The sequence below is a fragment of the Aspergillus aculeatus genome (genome assembly GCF_001890905.1).
Source record: "Aspergillus aculeatus ATCC 16872 unplaced genomic scaffold ASPACscaffold_1, whole genome shotgun sequence".
NCBI lineage: Eukaryota > Fungi > Ascomycota > Eurotiomycetes > Eurotiales > Aspergillaceae > Aspergillus > Aspergillus aculeatus.
The window spans coordinates 559181-569927 of NW_017962976.1; the positions used below are offsets into that span (position 1 = coordinate 559181).

A 10747-nucleotide genomic window follows, 5' to 3' on the forward strand; every position below is an offset into this window, starting at 1 on the left:
AAGAAAAGAAGAAGAGGGGTATGCTATGTACAGAACAATGCATGTCGTTCGTCATGGGGCAGGAGTTGCGGGGGAAGCAAGGGGGCGAGCACATATATTTGTCAAACTGGAGGCAATAAAGCAATATAGAGGTTTTATGAGAAAAGAATAAAGCCAATCGGAGTAGAGAGAAGAAGGGAAAGAAAGAGAGGGATGAGGCTTCATGATGGTGGGCAGGCTATGCAAAATGGAAAATGGAAAACGTGAAGAGGTGCCATGAAGGTGCTGCAAGTCGGTCAACAAGACACATACAGAGCCGGTTCGGCAAAATAGGCCTCGCAGCCTCGTCCAAACAGACTATTATGTACAGTACAGTAACTGCCGATTCGCACTCAACTAACGTTGCTGATAGGGTGTCCCTTCGTGACTCGGAGCGTCGTCAAATCCCAGGGTGGATTGATAAATTAATGCTTCTTGTGGCCAGTCCCCGGAGCTGCGATCTAATGTGTCGGAAACGGGCTTTCGGTTGTATGAGTCGGACCGCGCAGGGAAGTTCCCACTTGCTTGCTGCGGCTGTGGTCCTGGGCCACCTCGATAGGGAAGAGTCTCGGCCATCATAGAAGCCCCTGGACCCGCCTGAGTAGACGAGCCGGCACCTGTCGTGTGGGTGAAGTCTCCGAATTCGAAGCCGAAGTCGGGATGACCAATGGCTGAGGGAAGCTCGGCCCCTGTTACGGCAGTAACTCCATTCGTCGAAGCGGTCGTCGGTCGCGAGGGTTCAGAAATCTGTGGAACAGACGCTATACCTTCAGATGCAGTGCCGGTAGGGCTGCCAATGCCAGGTTCCTGCATGCCAGAATACGAGTGTATGGATGCTTCAGAATGCTCGACAAGAACCGGAGCGGGCGACCGGGGTAAGGGCTCGGTATCCGGTACAACAGTAGATCTGCGGGTGCTGTTGCCCATAGTGCTGCCAGGTTTCGAACTTCGACTCATCCGGTGTTGGGGTGCCGCGAAGGGGTTTTCAGAGCCTTCCATGTCACGAATGCTGAATTGGGCGATCGTTCGCAGTTTTCGGGTAACCCACGAAGCCAGCACCTTACCGCGTTGCTTCTCTCCAAGACGAGATCTAGGAAAGTCTCCGTGGGAAACGAAGGCAACAATATCTGCAACGACTTGGTGCTCGTTGAGGATGGCATCAACAATAACAGGAACAAGTGATGCCAAATAAGCCTTTCTTGTTACCTCGACTACAACCACAATGAGGCCACCCGCTTGGAAAACGGCACTGATGGTGTTAATTAGCACGCGCACACGCAGCAGGGAAGTTTCCGTTGATCACTTACCACCCTCCGGTCACAATATTGCGGTGACATCTCTCCACCGACGACTCGATATCCATCGGGAAGTGGTTCAATCCGTTAACCTCAAAAGTCTCGCCGATTCCACCAAGGACGAAGAGAACTTGCATCTCAACCGGTTGGCCATTAGGACCAATTGGCCTTGTAACTGTGTGGAGGAAGCCCAGGTCTCCCGTCCGAACGTACGCCACGTTGGGGTCTCCATCCACTACCCGTCCGTTGAAGCGCTCCATATCAAAATCCTGCCTAGAACCATAGAAGGCTTTGGCACAGGCATCTGATTGAATCCAAATCTCACCATACTCTCCCACATGCGACAAGGTACATGTCTCCGGGTTCACAATCGCTATTTGTGTATTGACTGGCACCATACCCGAGTCTTGTAGAACAAGAGCGGTGGGATCAGTATCCGGGTCGACCGGATAAACAAGTCCCCTACGCAGAGAGCGCAGATCGAGCCATAATTCCACAGGCTCAATGCACATATACGACCTCGTAACTACCATAGGGTTCAAGACGTGGGAGTAGACGATGTTGATCGCGGTGCGGTCGAGACTGGTAGACGCGAAATGGAGACGCACTTTTTGGTCTATAGTACTATTAGTAAGGTTTTTCACAAATAGCAGAGAGAGGCGCACAAATATCGACTCGCGGTCGTCCTTCTGCAGATATCATCAGGTTTTTCAGCTCTTGCAGCTGGAAACCCTTACCAGCCATGGCGCTCATTGCATAATCTAACATCTGGGCTGTGGCATATGTGTCCTTGATTTTGTACCGGGAGAGGGTGACGAAAAGAGTCATAGGATTCTGGGCGAAATCGACTGGCGAAACTAGATACGTAGGCGCACCTGCAAAGGCCAATCAACACACGTAATTGCCCGTCAGGGTTTATAAGCTTGACTTACCGACATAAATACCCATAAGACAGGTATGAAGGAATCCGAGTCCTAGAGTGCTTCGTACGCTTCCCAAGACCGGCCTCATGCTAGTCATTTGACATGTCTCCTTCTGGACTTTACACATGCCCATAATAGTGTCATGACCGATCTGGACCGAAATTCTCCTTTGGTCAGGAGTCCAATAAGTCCAAACCATGGCTGCCTGACTGCTTTGTTTCCAGGTTTCTTTCGCGGTAAAGCCAAGATCTCTACATCCATGAGACTGTTTAGGAGGCTTCGTGGTGTTGTAAATGGCCGGGACCCCAATTCGTAGGACTTGCGCAGATTGCTTGATATGCTGAGATACCAGCTTCTGCCTCAGGACATGGTCAACATCACTGTTGACAATGATCGCCTTGACTCGGAAGTCATTGATAACATGGAGGAATGCAGGAGCATCTTCAGAAAGACGATTCTGATCAATGGGAGCAAGAGGAACTGCCACCGCGCCCAAGCAGAGACAGGCATGGACTGCATAGACATACTCTTCCGAATGGGTGTACATCAAGATCAAATGATCGCCAGGTCGAACCTTGACCTTGTTCTTCAAGTACATGGCTACAGCAGCAACCTTCAGATCGAATTTCTTCCAGGTGATGCCTTTACCTTCCTTTCCACGACCATCAATGGAACAATAAGCGAGTTCCTCGGCTTGACGAGAAACACGCCATTGAAGAAGATCCACGATGCTAGAAAAGTTGTTCAGTGGTGTAGACGTACGATCATCCATGACGACGTCACGATAGTCAACTCCTGAGTATTGCTTTTCCTGCATTGCAAGCATCTCTTGCCTTGACATAAGTGCAAGTGGAGACCAGATACCGCCGACGGGATCGACTCCGATCGGCAGATTCAAGACTGACCGCTCAACGCCGAACTTGACATGAACACAAGGTAACGATCCATTGTCGAATTCTTTGCGGCAGAGCATGTTTCCAATTTCGCGTCTTCCATTCTTGGTCACACGAGGGAGTGTATTGGGGGCTGTCAATAGAACACAGTAGACGCGCAGATGGTGCTCCTGGTAAAGGATTTCCATACATCTCTCAGCCAGAGACTCTAAGAGAACTGAATCCAGCTGCCGTGGAGGACCACCTGAAGTTGTTGGGGCTGTCGAAGCTGCGTATGATTCTAATACGACTATCGGAAGATGTTCCTCATTGACGAAAACATCGAAAGCTGTGCAGTCATGGATCTTCGGGATGTTCTTCAGAATGCTGACAATCAAATGTTGGACAAAGAAGTACCGGTGCTCAACGATCTCCTGTCCATGTTCTACCCATTCCACCTTCTGTCGAAGCCGATCTTCGTAAAGGCCTAGGACGAAAACCTTTCCCTCAATTATACAGCCAAGGAGACCTGTTCGAAGGAACTCCGGCTCAACTAAAACAGGTGTGGGGTTACCTTCCTCAAATTTGTATGGCCGTGCATGGAAGATAGCTTCCGTATGCTTCGGCAATGCCCAAAAGCCTCCTGAAAGAGAAGGCGAGTCAACCCAGATCTCGCCAACCACATTTGGGGTGCATAGCAAATTGGTTTCGGGATCAACCACCGACACTGTAGCATCGGGGATAGGATAGCCGAACGAGCCAACTCTTACAGCGTGAGGCATAGTGGGCGCAAACTTCTTCGCCTCTTCGCCCATGGCTAGAACCACGACCTCGTTGCTCTTCAGAGCCTCCTTGTCTAATAGGACCTCGAGCATTTCAGTCTTTCCTTGTTCTTGCGAGGCAGGAGCGGGAGCAGAAGAGCCACCACCCAAAAGACTGCTACCAAACCCGCTATTGGTCTCAGTCTTTTCCGATTTCTTCTCTTCCTTCCTGAACCCCTCGCGCTGGCTGGGGTCCATCTCATGCGTCAGAGGGCAGCCCATGCGTTCTTCGCCACCCAGCCAATCCCGCACACTAATGACCATGCCACCGTGTTCAGGAAGACAAAGCATTGGAGCGACAATTTCTCGAGCCCTGGGATTGCGCATGGGCCTAAGCCATCGGTCTGCTAGAATTTCATGAAATTCAGGATCGACCGTGAGCGAATCGATTAGACAGAGCTTCACCGATCCGAAATTGGGTTCAGAATTCTTCTTGTAATGTCGCGTGGCCATTGGATCTTGCTGGTAGTTGTAGGCTGCGATTTTCAAGCCGGGGTAGTCAGCGGCCATAAGAGTTGCCCTGTATTTAGTGATCAAGTGAGCATAAAGACCAGGTGTCTCTACGGCCCGGTCTTCAAGCCAGACAGTGGTGTGGCCCCCGTACACAGTAAGGAGGACGCCTAAAATCATTCCAATGCCTTGTCTGGGATCCAAGTAGCTGATAAGAGTCTCTCCACGTTGTTTCGCTGCGCTCGAAGATGCAGGCACCGTCGAAACTATTGCACCGAGACAAGCCATCTGATGCATAATCGTTCGATGGCTCATGACAACACCACGCAGATCTCCGGTAGGGGCCCTTGAAAATTCAATGTAAGCCAGATCGGGAACCACGAGCGGTGGGGTATCGTCTTTCTTCTTTGGGTGGTAGCTGCCAAACTCGTTCGTCTTCCACCATTCTACCCCTCTAGGCCAATTCAACTTTTGGGTTGTGATGTCTCTTTGGAAGCTCTTGAGGTTATTCTCCGTAGTTAGAGCGAGATGTGCTTGCGTGGAAGTCAAGATCAGGTTGAGGCTTTGATAGTCCTCGAGACTGTTTATCGGGACAGCGACAACTCCGGCGATGAAACATCCCATCAGGGCCACAGCAAACTCAATGATCTCGGAGTCGCGGTAGATCAAAGCCACGCGATCACCGCGATAGAGATTGCTCTTGTCTCGAATAACCTGCGCCACCTTCTCCGCGCGACTAGCAAGTTTGTCCCAAGTGATCGAGGCAATCTCCTTTCCTTTCTGGTCTAGGACCCAATAAGCAGGCTGCTTCGCATGCACTCGAGCACGATGCCGGAGAACCGCCGGGATGTTTTCGAAATTAGACATGGGGGTGTTCTTGTCGTGGGGGTCATGAACAGCAAATGGGATGTCCCGAGGTTCCAACGGTAGTAGGTGATCAAGTGCCGGTCCGTGAGGAAGTTCAGAAGCAGGAATCAATGGCGGTGCCATATTTGCCGTAGGGGAAAATGTGTCTGATTGGGAATAGCGATGAAAGCCACCACCGTAACTGTCTCTATAATCGTCCTGTTGCTGGCCAGCAAAATCGGAGAAGTACCCCTGCTGAGAGTCGAGCATGGTCGACTGTCGCGTACCAGTGCCAGATGGCATATCGTAGGCCCCGACAGGCTCTTCGTAATGATCGTGCGGAGGGCCCGGATTGAATGCATAGTTCTGACTTAAAAGGGTTGCCGTCCTCGAATTCTCTTGTAGCGGCGGCGCAGGCTGTGCCTTCGGAAGGAAAAGAGAATCATAAGAAGCGGCTGACGGGGCTCTGTCGCCAGGTAATAACATGCTGTCTCGTTCGTATGAACCCTGCGTCTCGCCACTTATCCTCCGATCATATCCGAAGCCCCCGTTCTGAAAACTATCGCGGCCGTTCGAGAAGGAATCCGACGGCCCACCATGGCTTGTGGAATCGGCCGTAGGGGGTCTGACGTTGAGGATAGCCGGAGGCGGGTGAGTTGAACTGGTGAATGATGAGGGAGCATTTCCGGATGTAGGAGTATTGAGGTCTAGTGCCATATTAGGCCCGAAAAACTGCGAGAGGAGTAATGTGCGCCGTTTCTGATATCTGCGATAAAATTAGTTCATGATCAAAGTTGATGGTCTGCCACAAAACGCGTGTCCTGGGATTCTGAATAGATGCTAATGATGTTTGTCCTGAGGGGGGCATTATCCGCGTACACTGCCCGATTTTACGGCACCAACAGGATGCTTACCCTTTCTCGGTGATATCACCTTCCTAATGGTACAGAGCAAGAGCAAGTCAGCCAAAGAAATCCCAGCACGATAACCAGGTCCTAGATGGGCAGAAAGCAATGGTGACCGTCTCGTACCTCCAATTCCTTGTCAAGGTCGCGCAGAGCGGACTGCAGCTCAGGATTCTCGTCCGCCATGATCACAGAAGCGCTGAAGGGGGACAAATCGAGGGGCTGTCATTCGAGGGCGCGTACGACTGGGCGTGAACGAAGAAAGATGCTCTCATCGCAGGGTGTCTGAGTTGGCAATACAGGCACTGGGGACAGATGGGGAGAAAAGGAGAAGTCCCCAATAAATGCGGCCTCTTGCGACCGAGGAGAAGTAGTTTGAATGGGGGGGTGTGGAGGAGGGGAAGGGAGGGGGATTCTCTCACGTTCCTCGGAGTGTCTCGCTTTCTCCGCGCCCGAAGAGCCACAAAGAGCCACAACGTCACCTGCCGAGTGGGCTTCAATTAGGTGGGAGTAGGGCCTGTGAGGCGGGCCGCAGACGCACAATTGGCACAATTGGCACAGTTGGCACAATTGGCACAGTTGGCACAATTGGCACCGCCACACCGCGGGATGATGGACGAGGATCTGGGGATGATGTTAAATTAAGGTACTGTACAGTACAATTGAACATACAGCCAACTACGTCCTACTACATCCTATGTAAGTGACTGGCGGCTCGTTCCATTCTAGTGGTAGTAACTGCGCTTAACGCTCGTCTTCAGTCACCACGACGACCATAGATGACCCCTGAAAGAACAAATTATCTTGTGTTTCCAGTGACAGGTACGCGTTCTTGTAACAGCCAATCCTCATGTCCGTCCCTCGGTGGTGTGGGAGGGATTTCTGCATGTTTTGACTCTCACCGGCTTTTCCGCTACCCGGTGCGGGATGTTCCCCTTTCCACTTATTCACATTGTTTGTTGGGGAGTTGACCTTCCCTTGCCAGACGGTAGACCTTGTACCAACAATAAAATTACTTTTGTTTAACTGGGAACAAAATTCCGCAGCTACCTATGGTACTCTCTTTCGTTTAAATCTATACTTTTTCTATCTTTGAACATTATTCTACTCTAGCTCAGGTGGAGTCAATGCATGCACCTTGGCGCCGAGATCCACCTGGGGAGAACAATCGACTGATGAGAATAATAACCACCCCCTGGTGGTATTGAATCAATCCGATGCCGATTGTGCTGTGTCAACCTGTCACAAGAGTTTCCTCTGGGAAATTTGCGGGAAGACCAACCCTGCTCATTTCTACCTTGAACCTACCATCCAGCTTAAGTCTGGAAGCGGTTCAGAACACAAACTCATGCCTTGAATGAATTCGCTACGAAATGCTTTCTGAATCCAGGGCTGATTACGAGGCACTCGTTTTCGTTGACGCGCTTTGGGATCGTCTTCATCACCTTCTTGCGCAATGCTATTTTTGAAGTCTAGTCCAGCCTAGTCTGAGCAAGCCAGTCAGCATCAGCATCAAATGGAGTCCAGCTGGTGTTAGTATAACAGTGACTCTCGGATGAAAAGGCGCCTTGACGACTGAAGTCCTCCACGCAGAGTTCAGAGCTCGTAGGACTATTGGTCACCTGTTATTTACACCTCGGTGGCTTCGAATCAGAGATCGCCTGCTTATGAATTCGCTTCGCGTTAACCAGGATTTGAATGGGGTACATCAAGACACCGCTCATTAGGGCGTGATGATGAGTCTTCCCTCGATATGCTCAGTATTCTAGTGATGAAGTCGAGATCCGCCTCATTGAGTTTGGCGGGCCAATCACCAGGGAAACTACTTGTAGAACGGAACTAGAGTCCGACCATGCCCTTATGACAAACTAATCCCCAAGTGTCTACATGGTTCGCCTATCTGCTACGATCACTGCGATACGTGCGATGAAAGTCTACTCCGATCAGATGAGCAGAGGGCCCTACCCTGTTCACCAGGGCATAGAGATAGGCATGATCGTCCTGCTGCTCCAAGTGAGAGGAGGCTATCGGTTCGATGGCATGAATTCCATGCTCGTAATGCGACCGAGCACAGACCTACTGCTATCGAGCGAGTGCTGGGGTCCTTCAATAACGACATAAAAGAATTCTGCTTTTTGCGAGATCGCTTGAAGGGTTGTGCTCAAAGACTCGCTCGCTCCGGCTCTGACCATACGTGGATGCAGGTCATTGTGACTCTTGTAGCGGGAATGAATAATCGTGGTCGTTGATCGCAATCCTCATCCAATCATTCGATATCTGTCCAGTCAATTCGGCAGGAGATCTGTTAATTGGCGTGGGTGTTGCTTCTCCAATCTTGAAGACATCGTTTTGAGCTATCGAAGGTAAAATGAACTTCGCAGACAAGTGTTCCATCCTAGAATCAAGGACAATCGATTCGTTGAGGGTGCCGTGCTATACTTATGATCCTAAAATCAAGGCCAGATACCCCACAAGCGGTCTTTGGCTTGTCTCAAATCGATCGTCTAAAGCAACGAGCGCATGCTGCTGCTGATGTTGACCGATAGTGAAGGACTCTGTCTCAAACGATTGGCTCAAGACTGTTATTTCGAGCGTGTACATAGTAGAACTCGGTAATCAGGCTTGAGCGGCTGTGAAGTGATGGGCTAGTATCGATGGCCTTTCCTCCAGCAAAATACAGTCTAGATCATCGAGGATAGTTCGTAACATGCCGGTGGGTTGAAAGCGGAGTCAGACGTGGTTATCTACCGGGTCATCATGGGCTAATCCTGATCAGGGTTGGTGCACCGGAGCAGACCCGTTAGTGCTCAGTCACATGACATGACCGGCACCATTGGTGGTCGGCCCTGCCCTAAGCCCACCCACCGCTAAGCGAGTCGCACCTCGAATTTCCGTGGGCTCAGCGACACATTTCAGCCGACCGACTGTATTCGTCGACGTTGCAGGATCACCCAACGACACCGTCCGCCACCCCTTCACGTATCCCTCCCTCGACAACAGGTGCATACGTCGTCCAACATGTCTGAACACGGCGAAGTCGAGGTCGAAAACCCTGCTGCGGCCTTCCAGGTCCTGCCCAAGGATGCTCTTGCCGAGCAGGGCAGCGTGAAGCTGTTCAACAAGTGGAGCTACGAGGATGTTGAGATCCGGGACATCTCCTTGACGTAGGTGCTTCCCATTTCATCGCGATTGTCATTACCACGAAGAGGAGGATCGGATTGGCGCCATGGAGAAAAACAAATTTGCACCAGCCTGTTTGTCGGGTTGGAGGCATCCGTCGATTCGAATCCAAGCATAACACGACGCGGAAGGATTTGCGCAAATGGGGAAAGAAAGAATCTTGATTTAGAATGGATTGGATAAGAGAGGACGGCAAAGGCTCGGAATGAGATGTGCTGACTCGAATTTCACGCAACCAGCGACTACATCCAGATCCGCTCCCCTGTCTACCTTCCTCACTCCGCTGGTCGCTATGCCGCCAAGCGTTTCCGCAAGGCTCAGTGCCCCATCATCGAGCGCCTGACCAACTCCCTCATGATGAACGGCCGCAACAACGGAAAGAAGCTCATGGCTGTCCGCATCGTTGCTCACGCTTTCGAGATCGTATGTTCTACCGAAGCACTACTCCACCGACAGAAAACCGAAATCAGCCTTGGAAGAAGGCACTAACAGTTCGCATTAGATCCACATCATGACCGACCAGAACCCTCTCCAGGTTGCCGTTGATGCCATCGTCAACTGCGGTCCCCGTGAAGACAGCACCCGTATTGGTTCCGCTGGTACCGTCCGTCGCCAGGCCGTCGATGTTTCTCCCCTCCGCCGTGTCAACCAGTCCATCGCTCTCCTGACCATCGGTGCTCGTGAGGCCTCTTTCCGCAACATCAAGAGCATTGCCGAGTGCTTGGCTGAGGAGCTCATCAACGCCGCCAAGGGTAGCTCCAACTCCTACGCCATCAAGAAGAAGGACGAGCTCGAGCGTGTTGCCAAGAGCAACCGGTAAAGTGGGAACTTTGGGCGTATTCTCCGTTTGGTTCTGGTTTTGCGTGTACTGGAGTGGACGGGGGGTTCAATAGGATTCAGTCGATTTGCATGCATCTGCGCGACTGTACATACCTGAAAACAGTCACGGGAGGGAGCGAGATCCTCGAAAATGAGAGAATTGGACGGCTTTCCTTCCACAGTAGTTGAGATGCGATCATGAAGACCTCTGGCTTGTTCGGAGTCAGAACCTACCATTTTTTAACTCTAAACGAAAAGATTTTTTTACCTGTTCTCATGTTCTTTCGGCCATTGTAGTATCTGAACACATCTGATGAACTCCTCAACGACTCTATAATCTGTCTCTATTCATAAAAATCGACTTGCAGGGGTGTGAAAAATGCCACTCTATAGTCGTGCGGCAAGCGCAGCGGCGCCTGATAGACAAATAGACAAAATCTGATGTCGCAGGGACCACTGCAGTTCAATTCCGTCTGTTGTTCCCGCCGCCGTCGCCGCCTTTGGCTGATCGCTTATCGATAGGCCAGAACCCCGTAGCAGGAGAAAAAAAAATGTTCTGGGTCTGTTATCAGCCAGAGCTAACCACCTTCTTCCATCTCCCTCCTCCACCCCCCCCCC

General features: G+C 51.1%; 2 protein-coding genes across 2 annotated transcripts; one reads left to right on the forward strand and one right to left on the reverse strand.

Annotated features, from left to right (window-relative positions):
- Positions 1-27: 27 nt before the first annotated feature.
- ASPACDRAFT_74096 (putative AMP binding domain protein) lies at positions 28-6331 on the reverse strand. Its single transcript, XM_020204119.1, has 6 exons — positions 6257-6331; positions 6140-6162; positions 2246-5991; positions 1979-2188; positions 1326-1929; positions 28-1267 (listed from the first exon to the last, which is right to left on the reverse strand). The coding sequence occupies exons 1-6, from the start codon at positions 6314-6316 to the stop codon at positions 376-378; spliced, it is 5535 nt and encodes a 1844-aa protein (XP_020060799.1). The 5' UTR covers positions 6317-6331; the 3' UTR covers positions 28-375.
- A 2734-nt stretch (positions 6332-9065) lies between these two features.
- Positions 9066-10417, forward strand: ASPACDRAFT_74097 (40S ribosomal protein uS7). Its single transcript, XM_020204120.1, has 3 exons — positions 9066-9294; positions 9550-9733; positions 9813-10417. Exons 1-3 carry the CDS (start codon positions 9149-9151, stop codon positions 10128-10130), a joined length of 648 nt encoding a protein of 215 aa, XP_020060800.1. The 5' UTR covers positions 9066-9148; the 3' UTR covers positions 10131-10417.
- The last annotated feature ends 330 nt before the right edge of the window (positions 10418-10747 follow it).

Bases quoted from the DNA above. Each gene is read 5' to 3' on its own strand.
- ASPACDRAFT_74097 (XM_020204120.1), top strand. From the start codon at position 9,149: ATGTCTGAACACGGCGAAGTCGAGGTCGAAAACCCTGCTGCGGCCTTC. The intron at 9,295-9,549 runs GTAGGTGCTTCC...TCACGCAACCAG, and splicing joins ATCCGGGACATCTCCTTGAC to CGACTACATCCAGATCCGCT. The intron at 9,734-9,812 runs GTATGTTCTACC...AGTTCGCATTAG, and splicing joins TTGCTCACGCTTTCGAGATC to ATCCACATCATGACCGACCA.
- ASPACDRAFT_74096 (XM_020204119.1), bottom strand. From the start codon at position 6,316: ATGGCGGACGAGAATCCTGAGCTGCAGTCCGCTCTGCGCGACCTTGAC. The intron at 1,930-1,978 runs GTGCGCCTCTCT...ATAGTACTATAG, and splicing joins ACGACCGCGAGTCGATATTT to ACCAAAAAGTGCGTCTCCAT. The intron at 1,268-1,325 runs GTAAGTGATCAA...TAACACCATCAG, and splicing joins AATATTGTGACCGGAGGGTG to TGCCGTTTTCCAAGCGGGTG.